Consider the following 26,064-nt stretch of genomic DNA (forward strand, 5'->3'; position numbering starts at 1 on the left):
TTTCTAGAAACTCAGGGTACCACTCTTTGCTCTGCTCTGTCCACACTCTTCCCAGCAGGGCATCCCGGATGGCTAGCTTCTAGCCAGTGCCAGGCTTCTGACCCAAACTGACTGGGAAGCTTGGAACGTTTCAGGGCCATTGGGCATTCCCGATTGAGCAGGTGATATGTAGCACAGTATTTCAACTGCTCCAAGAGACATGGGTACCAAGTGCGCAAATTGAGGATGTCCACAGTGGACAGACCAGCCGAGAGATCCTCCCAGAGGGAGACAACCAGAGGGCTACTGAGCCAGGACCAAGAACTTAAGATCAAGACCAGAGAAATAGGGTGTCACCTAGGACAGATTAAAGCTCTCGATATACAAAGGAAGGGGCAGGGCAATGAGCAGCCAAGTGGCACCCAAAACGATGAGGAGAGACACTCGAAAACTTGGCGATGGTTTGGGGGAGAGTCTGAGGCCAATGTGTAGCTGAGGCACTGATAGAATGGCAGAGTCTCCTCCAATCCTGTGCCCACCACCAGCACCTGCAATTCTAACATGCTCTTACACTCACATCCCCGCTAAGGTAACTGGGCTCTTCTTCTGGGTTCTAGATTTCCAAACAAGCCTTAAAACAAACATTCCATCTGACTCTTAGCACATGGCCTAACTTAGACTCTAGCCTTTCACTTCTGGTGGCAGCCATCCACAAAGCCCTGCTAGGAAGGCCCCAGCCTCAGGCTAAGGACTGCCTCACCACCTCACTAAACACCAGAAGCAAATCTGCTTCTGCTCTGGGGCACCCCTCTGAAACTATGGGATGAGGCATCAACAGAGGGCAAGGACTGAAACTCAGGCCGGGTCCAAATGGAGATACTCAAAAGCACGTACTGGGTGCTGGAGAGATGGCTCAGAGGCTAGGAGCATTTGTTACTTTTGCAGAGGTCCCAGTACCCACATGGCAGCTCACAGGCTTCTGCAGCGCCAGTTCCATGGGCTCAGACATACTCCTCTGAACTCTGGAGGCACTAGACACGAAAATGATGCATGTGTATATGTGTGGGCAAAACACACACATAAAAATAGCCTTTTTTTTAAAGCATTGAAACTGGGACAAAGATAAGTCTTTGCTAGTACCTCTATGCCCCACTGTAACCCAGTGGAGTTCTAGGCTGAGTTGGTGGAAGACGGGGACCACGTGCTAGCCAGGTGTGGTCTCAGGGGGCCCGTGGTAGGGCAGCCCTTGCCTGTCAGGGCTCCCAGCAGGCAGGTCACAAAGCAGGGTTCTCACAGCTCTATTTATAGAAGATGGCCCCTGAACAGGATAGACTGGGAAAGCCAGCAAGGCAGTATTTTCCAAGCTCACACTGCCTTGGCTTAATTTCATCCTAGGCAAATAAATCATTAAGGAGGCCCCGAGTCCCGGAAGATCTGACGAAGAAGGCCATTACACAGCACAGCCTTCCCTTGAATTATGGAAGGCCTCAGACAGCAGCCTTATTAGTGTCTGGGCCAGACTGTAACTCATGCTAACCACCCCCTTGCCTTAACCAAAGGACAAGCCAGGACGAATCAGCTGGCTCCCCAATGGAAGGCAGATAAATGCTGCTGCCAGCCTTGCAGGCTGCAGCTCTCCCCACTTACTGAAACAGCCCCTGTAAATAGGCTCGCTCATTCCTTGCTTTCTGTGCACCTCCTACTCGGATTGGCCACCAGCGCCATGGCATGAGAATGGGTGGAGTGGGTTGGCCCTGGTTTAAGAGAACACAGGAGACTGTGGCAGTGCAGGCTACTAACCCCAACCTCAGTATCATCAGAGCATATTATAGCATCGGCCTAGCTGTCGCCACAGAAGACTGGACATGACCCTCAGGGATCGAGTCTGTGAATTACCAAGGAAGTACTAGACAGCCTCCCTGAGCTGGCTTTTCAATCTCCTGAGCTCCAACATCCCATGCACAAAATACGTTCATGGATGGGCAAGGGGGCTTTCATGGAGATTCAATGAGCCCTCAAGCAGAGCCCTGAGTAGCCAGGGATCTGTCATGGAAGGGGTAGATGGGAGGTGAGGGTTTCCTAGCCACAATGTGATCGTGAGGACTCCTGCTCTTTTCCATACCTTCAACATACAGTATCGCTGTCATCAGCCCAGAGTTTGTTTAGAAATGCAGAATCTTGAACTTCTACAGACCTACAGGGTCACACATAATCTGTTCTGTAGAAGGATCCCCCAGGACAAATGCCACCCCTACAGTCACTCCCCTGGTGAGGGCTCTGAGAAACACTGAAGTCAAAAAAGCTATACCTATGTGGCCCATACAGTAGGTTCTTTCCCCTACTGTTTGGATGTTGGTTCCATGTCCAAGTATCTGGCTCCAGCATCTGCAGAGGCTCTAGGCAGCATCTCTGGCTGGAAGACTCACCAGGAATCCAGCAAGATCTCTCCCTGTGTGTATTTGTGGTCAGAAGAGCAGGAAGGGAGACGCACGTCAAATCCCTGTGCTAAAGGCTTCCCCCCAAAGCCTTCCTGGTCCTTCTAGTCCTCACCGATCTTGGCATTCCAGCCTGCCATATCCATATCCTGCATAGTACACCGACTTCCCAGTACAGAGCCGTGAACCACATTGGTGATTCAGTCTCTCGTTTCTTGCCAGGAACATCTTCAAAGGCTCTGGAGCCTGGGCTTCGACTGTGGCTCACTGCTCACTGGTAAGCGACCTTGGCAAGTCCTCCCACTCTCTGGATCATCCCATAACTGCCTGTACAGTGTGGCTACAGGAACCCTCGTCTTCTCACCCTAATGCTTGGAGACACTATGCCTCCTCCCTTTTCCCCCACAGATGTCCAACAGTAGCTGGTCTGTCCGCCTATCACCTCCTCCTGATAGGTACACACATGGCCCACAGCAGGAGAGGCGCCATTTGTCGGCATGCCCTTGCTGAGTACATGTTCCCCAGGCAAGTCACCACCAGGAGCTATACCTGCCAGAGAAACACTTGACAAGGCTCGCAGGGAGACCTTTGAAATGGCTCCCGGAGAAGGTCGAACACATCCAGCTCATCTGTGATGAAATGGCCTCTGAACCCCGCTGGTGGAACTTCCACTGCATATCCTAAAACCTCCAAATGCCAGCATCGTCCCTTGTGTGAAATCCCTCTGATTTCAGTGTGGACCAAACTTTACCAACAGCAATTGTCCACACAGCACTCTTCCAATCTATGGAACACTAATAGGCCGAACTAGTTTTGTGTCTATTTTGTGAGTCCCTGCTGTGTGCCTGGAACTAGACAGGTCACTTTTGATACATCATTAATGGTTCCAACACCTCACGGCAGAATAAATTTCTCCTCAGATGAACAAACTGAGCTCAGAGTTAAAATGACTTCCTCAGGTGACAGCTAGGTAGAGAGACCCAGACCCCAGGGTGCCAGGGGATCCTGAGGCCAGCTCTATCTCCAGACTATACTCATACTCGCCCAGAGTGACATTTAGAGTGACATCAGTCCCTCCCTGATTTCAGATACTGGAATCTACATGTCAAAGCCCTTGGTGATGACAGGGCTGTGTGGGACCGTTCATGACGATTAAATGTGGCAATTCCCTCAAAGCAGGGCTGTGACAGCTGTGTAAGGCTCTTTCTCAGCTGAAAATCTGTCCCTTTTTATGCAGAATAAAAGGTAGGGGTCCAGTTTCTGAATGGCAGGGTCCTGAATGGAGCTGCCTGGCCTATCACACAGCCCCCAGCTGGTCTGAATGTGGGGACAGATGTGCTAGGCAAAGCACACAATGAAAAGCAAGAGACGGGTCATGCTCGGGTCACACTGCAAGAGGGTGGGCAGTGATCTCTGGCAGCTCTCTGGCCAACTGTGACTTTCACAGTCCCTGCTGCGAAAGAAAAAAAGAAAAACTATTCAGGCAGTGAGAGGCCAATGCCTTCATGGGTGTTTACTGTGCACCTACTGTGTAGCCTATGCATGGGTGCGACCATGAAGACTAAGGTGCAGGTCCTACTATGGAGCACCTACTGTGTGCTTTTCCACAGGGTGCTTTTAGGACGGGTAGACAGGAAGGCTAGATTAGTCTCCATTTCAGAGTCAGCTCCTTCTGCAGCAGCACTACCACAAAACACGCAAACCGTGGTCTATTCCGCGTAGGCAAGGAAGCCAGCTTCTTATGGTACATCCTACGTCTGGATTGGCTGGACTGGACGGCTACGGTTATCTCAGTGCAAAAAGATGTCGACGGCCTTCTCAGCATCACAGCCATGCAACTCTACTGTACTGTCAACTGGAAACTGAGTCATCTACAGGGCTCACTGGGTGCCTGAGATGAGCTCAGTGGGATGATGGGAAATTTGAAAGTGTGGTGGCAGTTGCCATGGGGATACCTGCAGTGGGCCACCCATGTGCCGGGCTGGACTTCATGTTTGCATCACTTCAACAGCCCTTGGCACAGTCTTCTAACTATCCCACTGCACAGATGGCAAAACTGAGGCTTGGGGAACCTTAAACAGTGGGAAGGGGAAATAAATGAAGTTCAAATGAAGATTAAAGGTTTATTCTTACAGGAAACTGCCTGGCTGTACCAAAATAGGGATTTGAATAATTAAATTATGAGACAACCATACTATGAAAATACACACAACTGTTAATAAGAAATGAGCCCACTCTACCGTAACCGATACTTAAACAATTGCCAAGATCCATTAAGGTGGGGGAGGAAGCCTGAAGCAGAGCTCTGCTTACAGTGTGATCTAAAAATTCCCTGTCGCAAATATTTCTGGAAGGATACACCAGAAACTGCTGATGGTGGCTGGTGACAAGGATGGGAGGGGGCTGGGGACCGGGGAAGGCGGTGGGGGTGCTTGGATGCACTCTGCATGGTGAACAGCAGTTAACCAATCTCCATCTTTATCTACTAAAAGGGGCCATGCATGTGTTCACTCCTGACTTTTTCCACTTGTCACAAAGGTCTCCCTGCCTGAGTGAGCCAAGAGAACGACCCCACTGAGTGAGGTCTGGGATCCTCGCCGCTGGTGCAGAGACAGGGTCTCTCTGGTTGGCAATGAGCTGGGATGGCCAACTGATAGAGGATGGAGAGGTCAGACACGGACCTTGCTGGAGGAGCCGCATCCAGTCATTAAGGAAGTTGGGAGGACCTCACTGCCCACACAATACTCGTGAGTGTCGAGCAGGAAGGCGGTAGGCTCGACACGGAGCAGGAACACCATCTGACAAGGGGAGGGTGTCCTTGCAGTCATCCTGTGGAAAACCTCTCTGGCCCCCCCCCTCCATACCAGAAGCCCTGGCCAGCTGCCAGCCTCCTCCACTGCACCGCTGCACCAATAAATTCTTGTTGGCAGATCGATTAAACCATCTAGGAATGGTGTCTGGAAATATAGCTCCTTCTGCTTGGCACAGGTGGACGAGGCCTCACAGCCAGCTAGTCCCAGGATATCACACCTGAGCTCCTATCCTCCAACCAAACGTCGGTCCTGAGCATCAAGGGGCCCTCTGTGCAGAACACCCCTGAAACAGCACAAACCAAACATCCGAGTAAAACACTCTTCTGTCAGCAACCGGCCACCAGCATGTGGAAAGAGGAGGCTTCAGGCTAGGGAGCAATCCCAGACAGTAGCCAGGGCATACCCCAAGGGTGAGCATCACGGGGCAGCTTCCGTGACACGGCCTGCGCCGTGAGAAGTGCCTGATTCCAGCAGCCAGCGGCAGAGCTGTACTCTGCACTCGGCCTAGCTTTCCAGCGTCTTCTGCCGAGTTCCTTGAAGGCTGGGAAAGAAGCAGTCGAAGGAGAGAAAGCACCAGACAGGATGGCAGGATCTCAGCTAAGTTCACCAGAGGGCCACACAGTCAGGTGGCCCCGACTCCCCTGAGCTGTCTTCCGCTGCCTTCTTTGCTAGGCTCCCCACAAGCATCTCGTACGATTCGTCTCAGCCTGCATCCAGGCTCCTCGGCAATGAGTTGTGAGACTTTGAGCAACATGCTTAAGCTCTTTTAAGTCTGATGATTAATTTTATAAAGGGATTAGAAAAGAGCCCAGAATAATGAGGTATTTCTAACTAGTATTATTAATACTATAAATATAAATATACTTATATAAATATAAATATACTTGAATATTATATATATTTAAATTAAATAAACATTTAAACATATATAATAGCTATTGTTATTGCTAATATTAGGCTGGCCCTAGACAACTGAGACACACAGCCTGGTGACGTTACTGAATTGGCTGTATTTATCTCATCAGCTACACCCCTTAGGCATCCTGCAGGTCTTTGCTGTAAACTCCCACACACTAGGCTATATACTCCACGGTGTAGCAAAAGATCAATTCCATTCACAAGGGGTACCAGGGCATCAAGCATTTGCAAGAGGAAATTGCCTGGCCAGGACGCTCTTGTCCTATCAAGCGTGTGCTGCAGAGTTCGGTGTGGTAAGACCTTTTATGGCTTGCTTTTACAGTCATAAAAAATCATAAATTGAAAAACAGTAATCTATTAACAACATCCACTGCATTAAAGGAAAACGCTGTACAAAGGCCACTCTTTGTTCTATTCAAGACCCTGAGAACCTCCCTCAGCTCAACTGGGTAATTACTGGGATAGGTTTTAACTACTGAACATCTGCTCAATGCTGGGGTGCCGGATTACCCCAAGCTGAAGAGGGGACACTGAGGCTTTGAGGAAGGAGACCTTTTAGGGACATAACCCCATGGGGCCATTTTTTAATTCCTGATGATGCTTACAATCCAATTCCTTAACCCCAGTCAGGTTATCATGTCCACAATCAACAAAGGCTCAGAATTCTTTCAACCCACAGATCTTCACCTTGGGCTGTATATCCTACCCAGGGACTTTCCAGGGCCAAGTTATTTCCCTCCCTGGAATCCACAGTGGAATTTGTCTCAGGTCACCCTCTACATATACTGCATAGCCCTTTTGCAATCACCACCCAGTCCTCTATGTCCTGTATGGCTACGTCCTACCGTAGTCAGAGCTGGTCCCAAGCTGAGCTACCCCTCTCTGCCATCGTACCTCTGCCTACCCTACATGATACCACTCTTGTCTGGAGAGCAGCCCAGCACCAGATCAGACAAACTGACCCTGTCATCAAATAGGAGATGCCACAGGCTTGCATTGTGACATCTTACTCCACTAACACAGTCACTACTCCCACTCTCCTCCACCTCCTGAATCCTGCTCCAGATTCTGCCAAGCCCAGCCAATCCATTCGAGGAGGAAGAAACCATCCACAGGACCCACCCATGAGGTCGAAACGCATCAAACACAACTGCCTTTCCCACCCAGCCTCCTTCAGCAGTGCCGGAGATCTCGGACTCTAACAGCCACAGGGACAGCATGATAGGGCCTTAGTTGTTGAAGACCAAGCAGTTAGATTGGAGCGGATCAATAACCAAAAGGAAGTGTTCTTTCTTTAGGCTTTTGCGTCCCTCCCCCTTCCCCCAGCCCTGGCTGTCAATGTCATTTAGTCCTGTCTACCACATCACCACATGGAGGCTAACATTCAAACTAAGAAAGGAAACTGATGTCCCACTTTACAGATGAATAGTGTGGGTCTTGGGGAATTAGAGTGACTCTCCCGAGACCCAGAACTGCTGTGTGTGGGGGATGTACAGAGGTGCAGGACACAGTCTCCCAAGCTACGGTGCAAGCCGGAATGAACCCCAGCAGTAGACTTCCGGGCTGGACCAGAGTGCTCACTGCTGCCTTTGTTTGCCTCACCACGTCTAAGAGGATTCGGACATTTGCCACAAGGCACCATGATGATAGAATCACCCTGCAGGGCAGACTCCTCTGCTCCAGGGTATAACAGTTAAACAGAAAATGGAGCACCATTCCACCAACAACCCCAGAAACAAGCACTGGTAAAAATGCCGCCGATTATACTCCTGTTGGGAGCTCCAGCCATTTTTGTGTTTGCCTGCCACCCTTGAAAACCGTCAGTGCACATTTTGCTCAGGCAAACACAAATTTTACACGAGTCGAACCTTGCCTGCCGCTTCTTTTTTCTGGAGTGTTCCTCTGGGGTTCTCAACTTCAGTTGGAAGCATGGGGAAATGCTCAGTCTCAGAGGCAAGCGGCCCGGAGGGGGAAGGGGTGGTGGTGGTGCTTATGGTTCTAGAGCTCTACGCTTCCAGTTGGTTTTTTTTTCTTGTTTGTTTGGTTTTTGTTTGTTTGTTTTTGCTTTTTATGGTCTGTCTGTTTGTTTCTGTTTTCTCTCTCTCAAAAAGAGAAAGGGGTCTGGAATCAGCCACACTGGCTGGCAATTGTATCTCCCATTTAAAACGAACCCTGGAATTGGGGCTCCAAACTCTCGACTCTGTACGTGTTGGAAGGTGTGTGGGAGAAGTCTGAAGATGGGGGTTGGAGGACAAGGACATTCGTGACTTTTCTCACTGCTGTGACAAAGCACCTGGTCAGTTAAAAGGAACCGGTAACAATGGGCTCACCTTGGCTTGGGTTTGAGAAGGGATAAGAGGGATATTGTCCCCATGCTAAGGTAAGTATAATTAACAGTGGGAGTGGGAAGCAGCCGGTCACATGATAGCTGCAGTCAGAAAGCAGAGAAAAAGCTGACCTAAGGTGAAGCTAGGCTATCAGAACTCAGGATCCATCCAGCCAATAACCCACTTCCCCCTACAAGGCTCTGCTTCCTGAAGGTTCTATAACCCCCCATATCAGCTGGGTACTGAGTGTTCAGACATGGAACCCGTGGGGGATGTTTCCCGTTCAAACCACAATAGCTAGTATGTATGAGTGAGCGAGCCAGACATCGGGTTGGGATTCAAGTTGGACCATGCGGTCATTCGTGCCTTTCCCGGGGGCTGCCGGTCCTCCTCCAGCAAGTTTGTTACTGTGACTTTTAAACTGCCTCGGAGGTCATGCATTTTGAGGAAAGAAGGACTTCATGTGGCCGGGGTGAAACCCAACACACCACCAGAGGACTGACTTCAACTACACAGTAGAGCTGCTGGGACAGCTCTTGCAATCTAGATTTCTGGTTGTCTGGAAAGATGGCAAGATTCTATCACCCAGGGCTTTACTTCCATCCAGCTACAGTCAGTTTACCTCATTTCACAGCTTCTGGAAGGAGCTGGCATTTGGGTGGTCAGACCTGCATACAGTAGGTGGCAATAAATGACACAGTTGCTAACACTACATCTTCTTTGATAGCTGGTCTCCCACCCAGGGACTGGGACAATGGCGACACTCTCCAGCCCTGACCAGGTTGGGTCCTTTCATAAAAAAAGTCTTCAGCACTCACGGTCATTATCAAGTGCCCTTACTGTTCTAAGCACACACATCCTACGTGACCCTCCTGAGTGCCCTGAGTTAGATTATGACCACCGTGCCACTAGTAGATGGGAAAATTGAGGTACAGTCCCCAAACTTCAAGCCTTCTAAGAAGTCAGAATTCAAAACCACGCCCTCACCCCTGCAGTAAACTCCAGGACTTCCCAACTGTTAATTGTTTTGCCTGTTCTGCTTCCCCTCATCCCAGCTTTCCCCAGGCAGGACACCTCTGCACCCCTTGCCACCTAGGCTAGGACACTTACGGTCAAGGCCATTGATGTAGCGCATGGTGACTTCGCAGTGACCCCATACAGCACTCACCACCGGGTATAGTTTCTTGCCCTTGAGGCCACGGAATGCCACGCCCAAGTACTGGCCATCCACGATGAAGCTGAGCGTGCCCTCATCCATGTCCAATACAACCAATAAGGAATCCGGCAGAGCAAAGGCCTCATCTGGCCCCAGGAAGGCAGGGTATGCCACCCCAGGCCGGTTCTTGCCGTCGTGGTAGAGGCGGCTACGACCCAGGTCCCAGCCCCACGACTCGGAGTCACTGCCTACCAGTGCGGTGTAACCCACAGAGTGCAAAGGGGCACGGGCTGTGGCCACGCCCACCACAGCGTGGGTACCCCGCTGCCTAGCTGGCCAATGGATCTGCCATGCATGCAGACCCCGGGCATGGCCAACCTTGCCTCGGATGCCATCTGTGCTCTGGGCTACCGGGTGTCGGTGGAAGGTGAGGCGGTCGTCATCCTTTACGAAGACATTGAGGGATCGGTCCTCAGGGTTCCACGCGTGTCTCAGCTGTACAGCCAAGCCCGCTGCAGGCATGTCTAGCAGCTGGTCTAGCCGTGCTGGCCGCCCAGGCTCTAAGCCTCGGAGCTCCCGCTTGGCTGGCCGAAGCGCTGGCTCTCGCACCTCCACAGACTTGAGGCTCCCAGAGAGCTTCTGACCCATGGTTCACTATGGGGAGGGGACCGCTGCTGGCCACTGCTACCTCGCAGAAGCTTCCACTCCTGGTATCCAGGGATGGACCCTGGGGCTGGGAACCAGACTTTCTGACGGTTGTTCTCTACAGCCTCTGCTGGGCTGTGGCAAGGGCCCAAGCTCCTAGAAGGAAGCAAAGGGCACAGGTTATGATAGAAGGATCAACAGCCAACTATTCATTCCTGCATTTATGCCCAGGCCTTGGTAGGGTCCTTTTGCAAATATGATAATTAATGCACATAATAATTAATGATACTTCAGATCTCGTACTTTCCAAGTATATGAGATACGGCAGGCACTGTCCTCAATGATTAAGGTTTCCCCGTTCACCTAAATCTCACAGAGGCCAGTGATTAGCTAGTCTCACAGGTAATAAATGACTGAGACGCCGTCAAACCAAGGTCCTCCACTCCCGGCCTGTTCTTGGCACCAGAGCAACCACTGGAAATCACTGTTACAAAAAGAGCTGACCCCAAGCAGTGGCAGTGCTGAGGCAAGATGCCAAACGCATTAGGGTGTGGCTCATGGGTCTGGCGCTCCAGTTGCCTTGAGCTTTAAAAAAAATAAAATCTTAAAATGGAACCAGGTTTGGGAAACAAGACACAGAGCAAGTATCCAGCAGGGTCACCCAGGGACAAAGATGCCAACATCCTTTCCTGTGTTGCTGCCCCAGGAAAATAAATGACAAAGGGGAAACAAGAATTGGCCATTCCAAACTGGGGAGCCAGACAGCCCTGTTCCAAATCCCTCGTTACTTTAGGCCTCTCTTGGACTCCACTCTCCTTCTCTGTAAGATGGGATAAACCAGCTCCCTCCGGTGGTATAAGATAATGATGCTGCAAGATGAAAAGATGCTGTCAAACTGAGATGGAGGACGCTGGAGGCAGGTGTCCTCTTGGCTTTGTTCTCTGGGCATCCCACATGGAATTATTTCCCTCGGCTGCACCAGCGCTTTCCCTGGGTATACACACATCACTGAAAACATTTATCCCAGTGAGCATCCCTTAATGCAGGATGACGGTTTTCCAGGAGGGGGAGGAACCACCGGAAGGCCAGCCAGACTCCAGGGAGCATGGGTGCTTAGATGGCCCTCAGTAGGGGGAAAGAGGTTGAGCTTGCCCCATTTGACACCCACTGCTGGCAGAGGACAGGTGTGTGCCTTCCTCTTCCTTAGTCTGAGAGCTGCTTGGCTCAGAACAACTTCCTCAAGACAAATGAATCAGGATGCTGTCTTGCCAATCCACGACTTCCTGTTAGCTAATCTTGTCAACTTAAGAAGCGCCTATGAGACCAATATGGCTCACCTCTAAGTATATCTGCTAGGACAGAGAGGGAGAGACCTCCCACTGTAGGCATGTTTTCTTTCCCCAAGACTCCCCTGGCCACCATTGTCATGATGTGGGCTACTATGCTGGGCCACGCTCTCTTCGTTGTGATGATCAGAAATCTCTGCAATTGCGAGGAAAATAAATCCTTTTTCCTTCAGGTCATTTTTGTCAGGCATTTTGTCACGGCACAAAAGGTCCAAATAAACCAGGAACTGATGCAGTTGGTGCCGTGACTATACATGACCACAGGGTATAGAACAACAGAACTGATTTGGAGGGAGAATTCAGAAAAGCTCGGAGAAGCCAGCTAGAGAAAATCTAGAATGCTGTAAGCACAGCTTTAATGGGTGATTCTGAGACGACCACAGGAGACTAGGATTCTCATAGGAATGCCAACCAACAGTCAGTCCAGGCAGAAGCAATGTCTCATGGGAACTGGACCAAGGCCATTTGTGTTAACTTCTGGAAAAGAAGGTGTACACATTTGTCTGTGTCCGAGACCTCACAGAAGCTGAATTTAAAGAAAGAACTATTTTGAGGGAGGGCTTCTTAGAGCGGTCCAGTGTTCAGGCTGCGGCTGTGTTTGGATCTTTCAGCCATATTTACAGTGAGTTCTAGGGGCAAAATACACAATGGGATGATTCAAACACTTCAGGTTTGTCCATAAAAGAAAGTACCAGAGGTTACCTCCTGTAGCCAGGCAGAACCCCCAATGGAAGGATAAGGATCAACCCACCCACAAAACTTGTGATCCAAAATTTGTCCTAAAAGGAATGCAGGGACAGAGATGGAGCAGAGACTGAAGGATTGGCCAACCAGTAACCGGCCCGACTTGAGACCCATGCCTAACACTATTAACCATACCCTGCTGTGTCTACAGACAGAAGCCTCGCATGACTGTCCTCTGAGAGGCTCCATCCAGCAGCTGACTGAAACAGATGCAGATACTTACAGCCAAACATTGGACGGAGGTCGGGGACCCTTATGGAAGAGTTGGGGGGAGGACTGAAGGCCGGGAAGGGGGAAACAACCCAACAGGAAGACCAACAGTGTCAACTAACCTGGACAGACCCCTGGAGCTTCCAGAGACTGAGCCACCAACCAGAGAGCATACATGGGTTGAACCAAGACCCCCAGCACATATGTAACAGAGGACTGCCTTTTCCTGACTCAGTAGGAAAAGATGTTCCTAATCCTGTAGAGACCTGATGTGCCAGGGTTGGAGGATACCCAGGAGGGCATCACCCTCTCAAAGTCAAAGAAAAGGGGGGTGGGGTAGAGACTCTGTGGGCAGCATTTGGGGATGTTAATTAATTAATGAATTAATTAAAAGATGCTTCTATGGTTAATACTGATTGTCAACTTAGCAAGATCTATAATTGCCTAGGAGATCAACCTCTGTTTATGCTGTAGGGGGCAGTTTCCGGCCTGGCCTACGTAGGAAGATTCACTCTAAAATGTGGGCAGTGCTATTTCATGAGCTGGACCCTGGGCTGACTGAGGAGAAGATGAGCTGGGTCACACTCATCCCTCACCCGTCTCTCACAGTGGCTGCAATGCGGCCACCTGCCTAACAGTCCTAACTTTGACTTTCTCCACCCAGTTGAACCAAAGCCTTTCCTTCCTTAAGTTGCATTTGTCAGGGTTGCCACAGCAACAAGAAAAGTAACAAATACAGACACAATAAAAGTAGGGCCTCGGGTTGGGGACTTAGCTCAGTGGTAGAGCGCTTGCCTAGGAAGCGCAAGGCCCTGGGTTCGGTCCCCAGCTCCGAAAAAAAAAAGAACAAAAAAAAAAAAAAAAAGTAGGGCCTCTAAAGACATTAGAGCAGTGGTTCCCAACCTTCCTAAGGCTGCCACCTTTTAATACAGCTCCTCATGTGGTGCTGACGCCCAACCATAAAATTATTATCACTGCTACTCCATAACTGTAACTTTGCTACCGTTATGAATCATACTGTAAATATCTGATATGCAGGATATCAGATATACGGCCTCTGCGAAAGGGTCATTCGACCACCACCCAAGGTGAGAAGCGTCAGATTAGAGTCATCACAGAAGGATATCAGCACGACAGAAGAGACGCTTCAAGAGTATCCCGGGTATTGACTCAAGAGTGTGAAGGTTTTCATTTGTTTGAAAGACTCTGCCCCAAGAGGATAACTCCAGGATACCCTGCCTGCATCAGGTACCCAGGAAATAGTCCTTGCTTTCAACCATCAAAGCACTCAGGAACCATTTCATCCACGGTCCAAGATGCTCAGCCATTGCTGAAGGAGGTGGCAAATGCCAGCATTATCCATTATGCTGGTTTTGCTGGCATGAGGAACACAAGAACTATTGCATCACGAAGGCTTAAACCTAGATTACAAAGGAAGGCCTAGGTGGCCAGACAGCCTGCGACAGATGTGGTTTCCCTGCAGGCAAGGGAATCCCAGGAGAAGCCAAGTGATTCCTCCCAACGGGTGATGCGTAAAACTGGGAAGGTGAAGTCAAAGACGACAGGAAGGCAAGATGCCTGCAACAGAGAGGCCAGGTGATCTGCAGGCTACAAGGACAGAGGACCAAGGCTGCTGGGGCCTTTCAGAGCCGACGCCTTGTGCCCCGTGTTTGCCCTAAGAGGTTTCAGTCTCGATTTGGTTCCTCCATTCTTTCTACTCCCCCCACGCCGTCTGTTGAAATGGGGGATGTTTAGTCTCATCTTATCTTCGAAGTATGTGACTTGTTTCTGATTTTGCCGAGGCTCTGGTCCGAATGTGAGGATGGAGAATAATTATTCAGAGAATAATTTGGATTTAAACAGTGAAGCCACTGCGGGGACTTTGGGGATACACAAGATGGACTCTACACATTTTAAGACATTACAAGAGAGAGCTGAACCTTTTGGGCACCAGAGGTGAAATGTTGTGGCTTGCCATATTATTGGTAAGAGGTGAAGTTTTGATAGTTAAATTAACTCTTTCGGGTCCGTGCGCAGGTACAGGTGCATCTATGTGTGTAAGTAAGCCAGAGGTCAACCTGGACTATGCTCCTCAGATGCTGTCTGCCTTTTTCTTTTTAATAAGGGCCTCTCACTGACCTGGAACTCACTGATTAGGCTAAGCTAGCTGACCAGCAAAACCCCAGGCATCCATCATCTATTTTCACCTTTCCAGGGCGGGCATTAGAAGTGCAAACCATGGCTTTTTCCAACGTAGCTTCAGGGGATCAAGCCCAGGTCCTTATTTGCACTGCAAACACTACCTGAACCATCTCCCCAGCCCCATGATAATCTTGAGTACCCATTTAATTGGATTGAGGAAAGCCAGGGAGATTGTCAGGTGCATATCCGGTGCTACTGCAGGCATTCTCCACGTGCCTCTGGCCTCAGTTCTGATTGGCCCTCCTCGGGCACATCCTCTCTGCCACCATGAACTGAAACTCCGAGACTATGAGCCAAAACAAATCCTTCTCTCCTTGGGTTGTTTTCTCAGGTGTTTTGTCAGACAGGAAAGTCTAGCAATACACCACCCTGACAGGAGTACACCCCAACCAAAGTCTAAAAGGCAAGGAAGGACCCCCGCTGACACACAGCATGGATACATTCTTCTTTGCCCTCCAGTCCTCAACTCCCCTGTTCTCCACTTTCTGTTGTCAAGACTCTGTTTCAGCTGGAATGTTCTGGATGATGTTTGATCTGAGAGAATATTAGATCACAAAAAAACAAACAAACAAAAAAAACAAAAAAACAAAACAAAACAAAAAACCCACATTAGACAGTTTAAAAGTGGCAGAATAAAGTTTTTACTTGAAAATCACCCAAAAAATCAAGGAGAAAGAGAACTAGAAATGCAAGCGCCCTCTTCAGCAAAACTGGACACATTTGTAACCCAAACCACAGCTTATGGGGGAAGGCTGCCAAACACAGCCAGAGGCAGCCCAGAGCAGCAAAGATCAAAGCCAGTCCAAAAAACACCTCCAGAAGGCACCTCACAGGTCAGGGCTTGGGGAAAGCCTGCAGAGCAGGCCAGCAGCTGGGATTCCTGAAGGAAGGTCCAATGGTCTAGTCAAGGGCATTGGGAAGAGGATACGCAGCCTGGAGTCAGGACCTGCCTTTGGCTTCTCAGGGAATTCGAAGGCAGGGTAATAGGAAAGCAAAACCGGCCCTCTTCACAGGCAGCCGAGTGTCCAGGAGGCTAGGAAGGGGGAAAGCACACAGCCGAGAGAAGCCTACAGCCACAGCTCTCTGTTGACTGAAAAGAAGCAACTGCTAAAAGAAATCATGGCCCCGGAAACTCGTTCCGTGAGCCACAGAGCGACCCTGTGCTCCTTGCGTGATTTCCAGCACCCCTCGCACATACTGTCTGCAAAATCCTGATCTGAGACTACGCACCTATCAGAAGGAACCATTACTGACTGGAGTTAAGGTGCTGCTGCTGCAAGGCTGAGGGGACAGCTCAGCTAGTCAGGTGCTGGTCTGCAGACCTGAGTTTGATCCCAAGATGCATGAGGTGGAAGGAGGGAACCAATTCCCAAGTTGTTCTCTGACCTCTACACGCGCACCACACCCCTCCGGCACCCCGCACTCACCCTTCCGCCCACCCCACAAACACAAAGTAAGTAAATGCCATTTTTAAAAGTTTAAGATGCTGTCAGAGAAACAAAGGAGAAAGAAGAAGGAAAAAGGGCAAATCAAGAAAAGCTGCCGTTTAAAACAGCTGCCGTGAGGCAGATAGAAACCGCGATGGAATCGGCAAACTATCTTTGCAGTTACTCATTTTAGAAGGCAGACAGTCTAAACAAAAGATTAAATTCATTCTACATAGTTATTCTAAAGATAACTTCCACAGCTAACAATAAAACACAAACCTTCTAAACTGTCAGAAGGAAGGCAGCACAAAGTAAAACAGACCCGGTCCCCGAGGGCTTTGTTTTAAGAAGCGATTGGAGCAAGAAGACGTTAAGACCTAAGACAGGATAGTAAAACAGAGACTGCAGTAGTAGCCATAACAATGTGCTTGTAAGCAAAGACTAAAAACCGGGAACAAGACAAAATTCCCAACCACACGAGGGCCGGCCCAAAGCAAAGTGAGCCAGCGCCGGGGAACAATGAAGGACAGAGACACATAGCCAAAGCCGAGTGCAAATTCACACCTAAGAACCTTAGCGTGTGGCGAGCAAAGCGGATTTCAAGGCCGAAATCTTGAATGAAGCGAAGGAGAGTACTTGGCAGTAATAAAAACCGTGGTCCACGGCTGAAGATCAAACGCGTCCGATGGAGCCCATAATTCAGGGCGAAAGCTGGAGGGGCTGCGGGACAGGTGACTGTAAGTCTCAACTCCCGCTCACGCCGGGATCAGCTAACCGAGTAGAACGCAGACGATGAAAAGGCAATGTGCACGCAATGAATATGCTAGATTCAACCGGTGTGCGTTCCGGGGCCTGCGCCTCAGCGGCAAAAACGCGGTTGTTCTTTCTGGCGTTCACGGAACCATCAAGAACCTTCCCTGCATATTAGGCTACAAGTAAAGAGTGAATATAACACAGGAGCTGGCAATGGGGGAGGAGGGGGCAAATCACTAAAACAGACATCACGAAATCTGATCACTGAGCAGTCTTTACATTTTCTTTAAACAATTCGGATTTTAAATGTCTGCAGACAGATCCCTGATATCGAGAAAGTAACAAAAGTCCACGTATTAAATCTGCGGGCTGAGAGGAAACCATAGGTAATGTGCTCACGTTGACAATATTTCTAAACATTTGCTCCTTTATTTTGGGGTGAGGGGCGTGCACACCAAGGTGCACATGTAGAGATCAGAGGGCAACTTAAGGGGATCAATTCTCTCCTTGTACCACATGGACCCCGGGATTGGACTCGGGTCATCAGGCATGGTGGCAATGTACCTCTACCTCCTGGATGAGCCATCTCACTGGACCCCACATTGATCAACTTCTTAAAATGAAAATTCATAAACTAAGCACAATTAGGTAGAAAAACAGCATAAATAAAAGAAAAATCCAAGCACTGGTTCTTTTTTGTGAAGAGGGTGACTAGCTGTCACAAAATTAGAAGTAAGGCAGTAACAGATAACTAACCCAACTTAATCATGCCACACTTTCTAGCAACCATTATGACCTATTACACACGCCTACCACAGTGGCCTCGATGTACATAGTGAAGTGGCACTTTCTCTGTGGTTCCCTCTTCCCTAGACACAGAAGCACATTCTAATCATAAGGATAACGGAGCAAAAAACAGTTGGGAGGTTGGAGGCCCAGAAATACCCAACAGCACTCCCTCCGACTGTCAAGGTCACTAACAACAAGAAAGGGTCAAGAGACTGTGACAGTTCAAAGGAACCCAAGGAGGCATAAGGACCACAGAGAACATGGGTTCCCTGGCTGAGACACTGGAACAAAAAAAGGGACTGTAGGCAAAAACAGTTGAACAATAATGTAGCAACATCGAATGGTTAATTGTCACAAATATGTAATATTAGTATAAGAGTTAACTGTAGAGGAGGGGTATGTATGTGGGGCCAATAAATGAGTCTTCTCTATATGTTCCTCTCCCCCACCCTCCCGCTTTTTCCTTCATACTCGAGCGCGCACACACACACACACACACACACACACACACACACGAATGTTCATGACACAAACTGATCTGAAACCAGAAGCAGGTCTGAGACCAGAATGGATCAGTGGCGGGGTTGGGGGAGTGGGGGAGTGTAGGAGGGAGGGAACTAGGAGAAACATACAAAGATACATATGTATGAAGATGTTTATGAAACATACTATTCTGAATTCTAACTAAAAATAAACAAATAGAAATGTCTTTGTGAAAGACATGGTGGAGAAGAAACAACTTGTAACTTCAGTGGAATACTCCTTTCTTTTCTTTTCTTTTCTTTTTTCTTTTCTTTTCTTTTCTTTTCTTTTCTCTTTGTCTTTCAGGTCAATAAAGATCTAAAAGTTGAGTGGTTTTTTGTTTTTGTTGTTTGTTGTTTTGTTTTTTCCAGAAGGTATAGAAAAGCTGCCAGCCTTGAACATCATGAAACTGAATGTAAGTGAATGTATTCTGATTAACTCAGTAAATTAACTCCATCTTTCAAAATGAGAAATGTACTTAATCTAGCAATTCCACTTTCCCCATTTACTTACCTGCATTCTCAGTTGTGCATAACATTTTACATACTGTGCATACTCGGCCTTGTTTCAACAGTAAAATGTTGAGGGAAGGCAAATAGGAGACTGATTATAGTAATGATCAACTTTTGTGCTGTGGTTTGAATGTGAACCGTCCCCCATAGGTTCCCCCGTAGGTCATGTGTGTGAATGCTTGGTCCCCAGGTGGTAGCACTGTTTGGGAAGGCTGTGGAATCTTTAGGAGGAAGAACCCTTTGGAGGAAATGGGGGGTGGGTCTTGAGGTTTTACAGTCTGGTTCCTCTTCCTAGTCACTCTCCTTCCTGACTGCAGATGCAGTGTTACCTGCTGGCTTCCTGTTCCGCCACCATGCCTTCTCCGCGGTGACGGAGTGACGGAGTGTATCCTTTTGGACTCTGAGCCAAATTGAACTTTGGCTGAATTGAAAAGTAACAAACTAACATGTTTAACAGAGGTAACATTTGGGTTCTGGAACCATCACTACCAACCTGTCTTACCCAGGTCTACAGTGAAAATCAGCAATAATGGGGCAGAAAGATACTTTTTAAATGTGTAATTTGGCAAGAAAGTAAATGAGTATGCTGGTTTGAATGAGAATGGCTCCCACAGGCCCATATATGGGAATGCTTTGCCTCCCAGTTGGTGGAACTCTTTAGGAAGGATTAGGAAGTGTGGCCTTGTTAGAGGAGGTGTGTCACTGGGGGAGGGCTTTAAGGTTTCAAAGGCCCACGCCATTCCCAGTCTCCCCTACCCTCTGCCTGCTGCTTATGGATCAGATGTAAGCTTTCATCTACTACTCCAGTGCCATGCCTGCCTGCCTGCCTGCCTGCCTGCCTGCCTGCTTGTTGCTATGTTCCCTGACATAGTTAGCATGGGCTCTAACCTAGAACCATGAACCTATGGGTTGATGTTATTATCAGGTGAGGGCTGGCACAAATTAAATTAAGGTCATGATTGGACAGTAAAAGGATAAGGTGGGGACAAAGTTTTTGTAGGCGGGGAGAGAAGGAGAAGGAGGGAGAATCAAAAATGGAGACTGAGGATGACCCAGACCCGGTGGTCCTGAATTGCCAAGGTAGCTGGGATGGATTTCTGTAGACAAATCTATCTTATCTAGGTGGGCAGATTATATCCTTATCAACTGATTGTAAGTTTATTGTGTGGATGTATTGTACATGGTGTATTTGACATATAAATCTAGTTGTTGGGTTACAGTTTGTCGAGTCTTGATATTTCTGGGTAGCTGGAACCAGAGTTCCCCACTGGCCAGGGCTGGCCAGGGTGGCTAGCAATGGGAGCGGAGAGATTGTTGGGGCCAGAAGATAGCTAGGCTAGCATGGCATGGTGCCTCACTGAAGCCAGCCACTGCTGAGATAAATGAAGGTTAGTTCTATATGTTCCTACGGTGCCAGAACTAATGCTAGTTCTGAGAGTACCAGGGGCCCAGTGTGAGTGGTGATGAGCGGGAATGGTCATGCCCTTTTTCAATAAACTGCAACACGAACCCCCACATTAAATACTTTCTCTTATAAGTTGCTTCGGTCATGGTGTTTGGTCATTGCAATAGAAAAGAAACTAAGACAATGAGTAAGTTTAAAGTTGCAGACCAGGAAGATACAGAAGAAGAGTCTCTAATTGTTTATGACTCACCATTAGAGAGAAATCTCCTGCTCTATACTAGGACAATAGAAAAGGTCCATGCAGACAAGACACCACTCATCAAACACCCTGACTTTAATTGAAAGGAGAGAACCTGAACCAAGAAAGCATGTAAAGTGATTGATCCAAAACAACTTCTTAGAAAAGAAATTTCAGAACTAACAACAAAACATTACAGAGAACACTGCAGCTGCGACCAAGGTAAGCAGGCTTGGAAGTATTGGTACTAGTTTTATAGACATTAAAGATGATAGAGGCTTCCTCCGTCATTCTAGAGAGCCAATGAAACCAGGCAATGCATGGCAAGGTCAGAGTTCCCACAAAGAGGCCCTGAGAGGAGGCCATTGCTATGAAGCTTTGAAGGTGAAAATCTATGCTGCAATGGAGAAATTAGGATGCTAGACATATCAAAACTATAGGACGTGTACTGAGGAAAGCTATATGTATAGACTAGAAATAGCCTAAGACAGAGGCTATATGTCTTGAAGGTGGAAGATCTGGAGGGCTGGGCTACCTAAGCTCTTTGGAGCCCAGACGATTCTATCACGAGTCCCAGGTGCTGGATATGGAGCTCCAGGATCTGATGTGTTCCTTGCTCTTTCCTTGATGTCTCTCTGTTGTCTCTGCTTCCTGCCCCTGCTGATACATAGTAACCAGTCCCTTTCCACTCCTGCAACCTATTCTTTCCCACCGCCATATACTATGTCCTCTTGAACTATAACCTCACATAAACTCTAAGTTTCTTCTTGTCAAGTATTCTATCAGAGCACTGAAAAGAAAATGTACCCAATATACATTTTACAGAAAACTATGAGGTAGAGAATGTACTGATAATGGAAGACTCAAGAGGCTGACTAAATCTAACAAACAAGGAGCAGAGTGGCCTGTGTGTTACGCTGCTATTACTGTGGAGGGAAGAGTTCAAGAAGGGAGGGTGGGATAAAGGCTGTGACCCCAAAGTAGCAAAAGTTGATGTCCTAGTACAGTTTTAGAAGATGGCTTGGTTCTGTCCTCCTGCTCTTCCTATTGATCTCACCCAGCCCTTGAGCCTCAATCATGTTGGAAAAGATACACAGATGTTTGTGTATGAAGCACAGCACCTGGATAGGGGAAACAATTGCTGAACCGGACATGGGTTCAGGACACACCTGTGAGTCTATATAGACTGCCCAAGGGTGTAAGCTGGGAGGCAGGAGAGCTACAACCCGGCATTTTTGCCATTCATGAGAAGATACCTTATGCTCCTGTCATATCTAGGAAACAGAAGTGGGGAGGGTGCTGTCCTCAAGGATGGCAGAGCTGGTCCTGTCCTAAACTCAAAGGCTCTTCCGATTCTGGTCTCTCTAGCTTCTCCATCACTAACTTCAAATATCAGCACTAGGAAAGCCATTCCAGACCCAACCACCATGGCAGACAGAGGCCACTACAGCTGTGTCCAAGGCCTTTTCTCAAGCTGGCAACAATGCCTAGGAGGTACTAGATTCCAGGCATGAAAGACAGGTTAAGTGGGTCACAAAAGCTTGCTGCATGACCCCAGAGAGCCACCGAAACCAGGCAATGAGTAGCAGGATCAGAGTCCCCACAATGAGACCCTGAGAAGCCACTGAATGAAGCCAGGAAGGTAAAGCCTATGAATGCAGCAAAAGACCCAGGATGCTCAAGATGCCAGTCAACCTGCCAGCTCTCCCCCAGGCACTTTGAGGCAGACTGCATGATCCTTCATTCAAGACACAGCTTCAGAGACACTGCATAATGTGATCCAGTCGCACAACTAGCTAAATAGCAGACTGAGGGTGGCTGGATGGGCAATCCTGAACTCTCACATCTCCCTCCATAGTGTTTAGAACAGGTCCCTCCAGGGCATTGTCACCACTCTGCACAGCTCCCCTTCCCCACACTACCTACTTTATCCATTTACACAGCAGGGCAACTTTGCAGGTGCTGTGGTTTGGGGATTGCCTGGGGCAGATCCTGACCAACTCTTGATTGTCTCATGCTGGGTCATCCTGACAGTCTTCCTCCCAGTCTTTATCCCTGTAAGAGGCAGGAAGGGCTCCTGAAGGGCGTTCAGGATGTTTGGCATGTGACAAGGTGGGCATATAAATACTCTGTCCTTTCACTGCTCCAGTGCAGGGTCTGAATGTGCGTTACTGCTGAGACACTAAAGAAAACCAGCATCGGTACTACATCACACAAGCCAGGGGGAGAGGTTGGTCTGCTGGGCCCTGGGTGAGGACTTAGTTCCCGAGACTCAGCACTAAGGTGCTGTCGATTACCTCCTTGCCTTTCCTGCCTTCACAATAGGTGGAGTGGTTATCAGTAGCATTCTCACTGGGCATCCAGGGAAGGACATCCCTTTGAGGTAGGTGTATCTTCTGCCATTACTGTAGCACAGAGTGAATATCTGTGCTGAAAGTCTAGAGCTCACCGTGTGGGGGTGTTTGGAGGCAGGGTCCCTTGGGTGGCGACTTCTTCCACCTCTTTCAGGAAACCTGCCCTGGTCCCCTGAATCTCTAGAGGCCTACTCCCAACTTCAGTGCACCCCAGAGTAGTCAGGAGGGACATCTTTCTGGACCTGATCACCAGCTCTTTGCTGAGGCCTCCTACCCCAAAAACTCTACACTTCCGTGTGCCCCCCCAGAAAGTACTTCCTGTCTTCAGGAATGCCCACAAGGACTGCACATAAGGCAAGCATACAGGTAGGCTGTAGAAAGGAGGCACCCAGCTCAGGGAGGCTCTCAGCGGGCTCTTTCAGAGAAAGGAAGGAACCAGAACTTTTGTGAGGCAGGGAGAACACAGAGCACTGCACATGCCATGCTCCCAGCCGCTGGCCGTTGACTAACTTGCTGGTCTCTTCCACTCGGACTGCTCTGCACCACCTCTGCCTCATTTATTCATTCAACAAACACTTAGGAAATGCCCGTTGTGTGCCAACCAAAATACGTGGGTGAGAGCTAAGGACACAGCAATGACACTACCAGCCTTAGTCCCTACCCCCTCCCTCCCTCTAACTAGCCACATTTCTTCTCTTATTTCTACTGCAGCGTGAGGCACATGGCCAGGCACACAAGGACGCACAATGGAATCTAACTTCCAGATGGGAATAAACCCAAAAAGCAGCAGTCACACACCAAAGAGTTCCAAATCCACTTCCCAAACCAAACTGGATGTTCACGCCATGCTCCGATGGGGATGCTAAATGACATTATCCTGAAGCACCCACTTTGTTCTGAGGCTTCAATCACCACCGAACAGGAGGGCAGAAACTCCAATGGTTGGTGGCCCTTCCTGGGACTACTCAGCAGGGCAAGGAGGCAGCATAAAACAGTGTCACCGCAGTTTAAAAAGCCTCAGTGCTTTCTTTGCAGATTTGAGCACACAGTCCACAGTCAGGCAGTCTCAGAGGTCTGGCTGACTGGGCTCAACAGGGGAGGGGGGGTCTGTCTGCCACCGGCCTGATGTCTGTAGACATTTGGTGATGGCTGAGTGACGTGCCTTCCTTCAGTGTGGCCTCAGGGTTTAGCCTTGCTGGGGTCAGGGACCAGGGCAAGTTTCCTACCTTTTTAAACTATCGGTAATGATGTCCCCACTGGGAATCCACAACTACAGGAAAAGTATGAAATCCAATTACTCCCCTCTAGGGAAGTGTACCGCAGAGGGGTCAGAACTGGCGATAGCTGTGAATGATGACAAGGACTGCAAAAGGCAAGGGGTTTGACACCAGTGAATTTCCCTTAGGGGATGGGAAGGTCCTTTTATAAGAACACAAACCTGGCCAGACCATGCTCTCTGCTTGCACCCACCTAAGGATTTGTTTGTTTGGGTTTTGTTGTTGTTGTTTCGGTTTTTGGTTTTCCTTTTTTAAAAAAAAGATTTTATTTATTTAATATATTCATACACTGTAGCTGTCTTCAGACACACCAGAAGAGGGCATCAGGTCTCATGACCGATGGTTGTGAGCCACCAGGTGGTTGCTGAGATTTGAACTTAGGACCTCTGGAAGAGCAGTCAGTGTTCTTAACCACTGAGCCATCTCTCTCCAACCCTTGGGTTTTCAAAACATGGTGTTTTGGTATAAACCTGGCTGTCCTGAAAAATCACTCCATAGACCAAGCTGGCTTCAAACTCAGAGATCTGCTTGCCTCTGCCTTCCAAGTGCTGGTATCAAATGCGTGTGCCAGGTTCACTTCTGAGCCAAACTCTAACCCTCCCAGGATGTTCAACAATGCTTCCTCAGGTCACTACCCTCAGTGAACCTCCTCTCTATCTCCCCAATGGGCTGCCACTGGCCGCCCTCCCCCTCCTGTCCCTGCACACCTTCCCGCATGTGCTATCTGTGTAATTCCACTTGGCTTGGACATCAAACACCTCCCCTGCCTGGCTCCAAAGTCTCAGAGGCCTGTGCTTGTCCTCCCCACAGCACCTATCATGAAGAGCCAGACTGGGGACTCCTGCAGAACAGGAGCTGAGCTTCCCTGGTTGAATTCCCAGGACCTCATCCCTAGGGCCTGATAGAGAGACAATGGTGGGTGAAGGTCTTGGGAACTGCAGTATGAATTCATGAGTAAAGTCCCATGCTATCTCTGGTTCTTCCAGATGCCACCTCAGGGTGAATGAGACCTGACTGCCTGGTCTGGAAGCCGATGGATCATTTGGAAGCTTTTCTTGCTAAGAACACTAAATCAGATGGGTATTTCATTAAAAGATGATCACTCAGAATGAAACAACCAACAGCGAATAAACTATGGAACCCCCAGGGCTTTAATCATAGATGTCCATTAGATTTTTCCCATAATGCCCACAGAGAGCTCAGGCTACAACTGGCTAGGTCGGCCTTTCTCGCCCAGCACTCATAAAAGCAACCATCTGTCCAGCCCAGATGGGGCCCACTCCTGCCTCCTGCCGGTCCCATCTTCCTAGAGCTCAATCAATGAGGCTTCCCCGGCCTTGTCTCCTCCTGGGGTTTCCATGGGAATCCTCCTCCCACACAGAGTCCAAGGCTCCTGGGATAAAAGCTCAGCTGTCAGCCAGCAAGAACAGGAGCTGGGAGGGAGGAGGCTTGCTGGGTGGTAACCAGGCCTGCATGCTCTCCAAGGTCATTTGAAAGAGACATAGCAGAGATCCAGTGGGGCAAGGAGCAGTCCTGGTCAAGGTGTGGTTGCCCCAGGTGCCTGTGGCTTGTTTCTTTGTAGGATAGCTGTCCCCTGTGAGGCCCAGCATTGGTTCAAGCTGAGGCAAAAAAGTATGGCAAAACAATCTGAGGAGGGTACTGCCAGTGAGACCCTCGAAGAAAATGTCTACTAAAAGAACCCACTAGTCTGCATGTCCAATCTGTCCTTTATCTCCCAAGATGAGTGTAACTCCCTGGATGTAACGGCTTGTTTGAAAACAGGTTTCCTGGAAGAAAAGCACATGGCTAATCCAGAGGACTGCAATGGGGACTCATGAACACCTCTGGTAAACTTGAGGCATCTTTGCGGGTGTGTGTTGAATACTAGATTTGGAAAGAGGGAAGAGAAGAAAGGAAGATGCAGGCAGAGTGGGGAGGGGGCCCCACATTCGAGGAGAAGTGTTTTCATCCTGAGGGCTCAATCACTCCCTCATTTACAGACCGTGGCTCAC

At 48.9% G+C, this 26,064-nt stretch overlaps 1 protein-coding gene across 1 annotated transcript in view; it reads right to left on the minus strand.

Annotated features, from left to right (window-relative positions):
- Positions 1 to 26,064, minus strand: part of Spsb4 (splA/ryanodine receptor domain and SOCS box containing 4) — a 73,233-nt gene that overhangs the window by 42,364 nt on the left and 4,805 nt on the right. The window contains exon 2 of the mRNA NM_001106849.2: positions 9,583 to 10,429. Coding sequence (NP_001100319.1) covers positions 9,583 to 10,276 — 694 coding nt within the window. The 5' untranslated portion in view covers positions 10,277 to 10,429. The remainder of the gene's footprint in view (positions 1 to 9,582; positions 10,430 to 26,064) is intronic.

Source organism: Rattus norvegicus, chromosome 8 (assembly GCF_036323735.1).
Source record: "Rattus norvegicus strain BN/NHsdMcwi chromosome 8, GRCr8, whole genome shotgun sequence".
Lineage (NCBI taxonomy): Eukaryota > Metazoa > Chordata > Mammalia > Rodentia > Muridae > Rattus > Rattus norvegicus.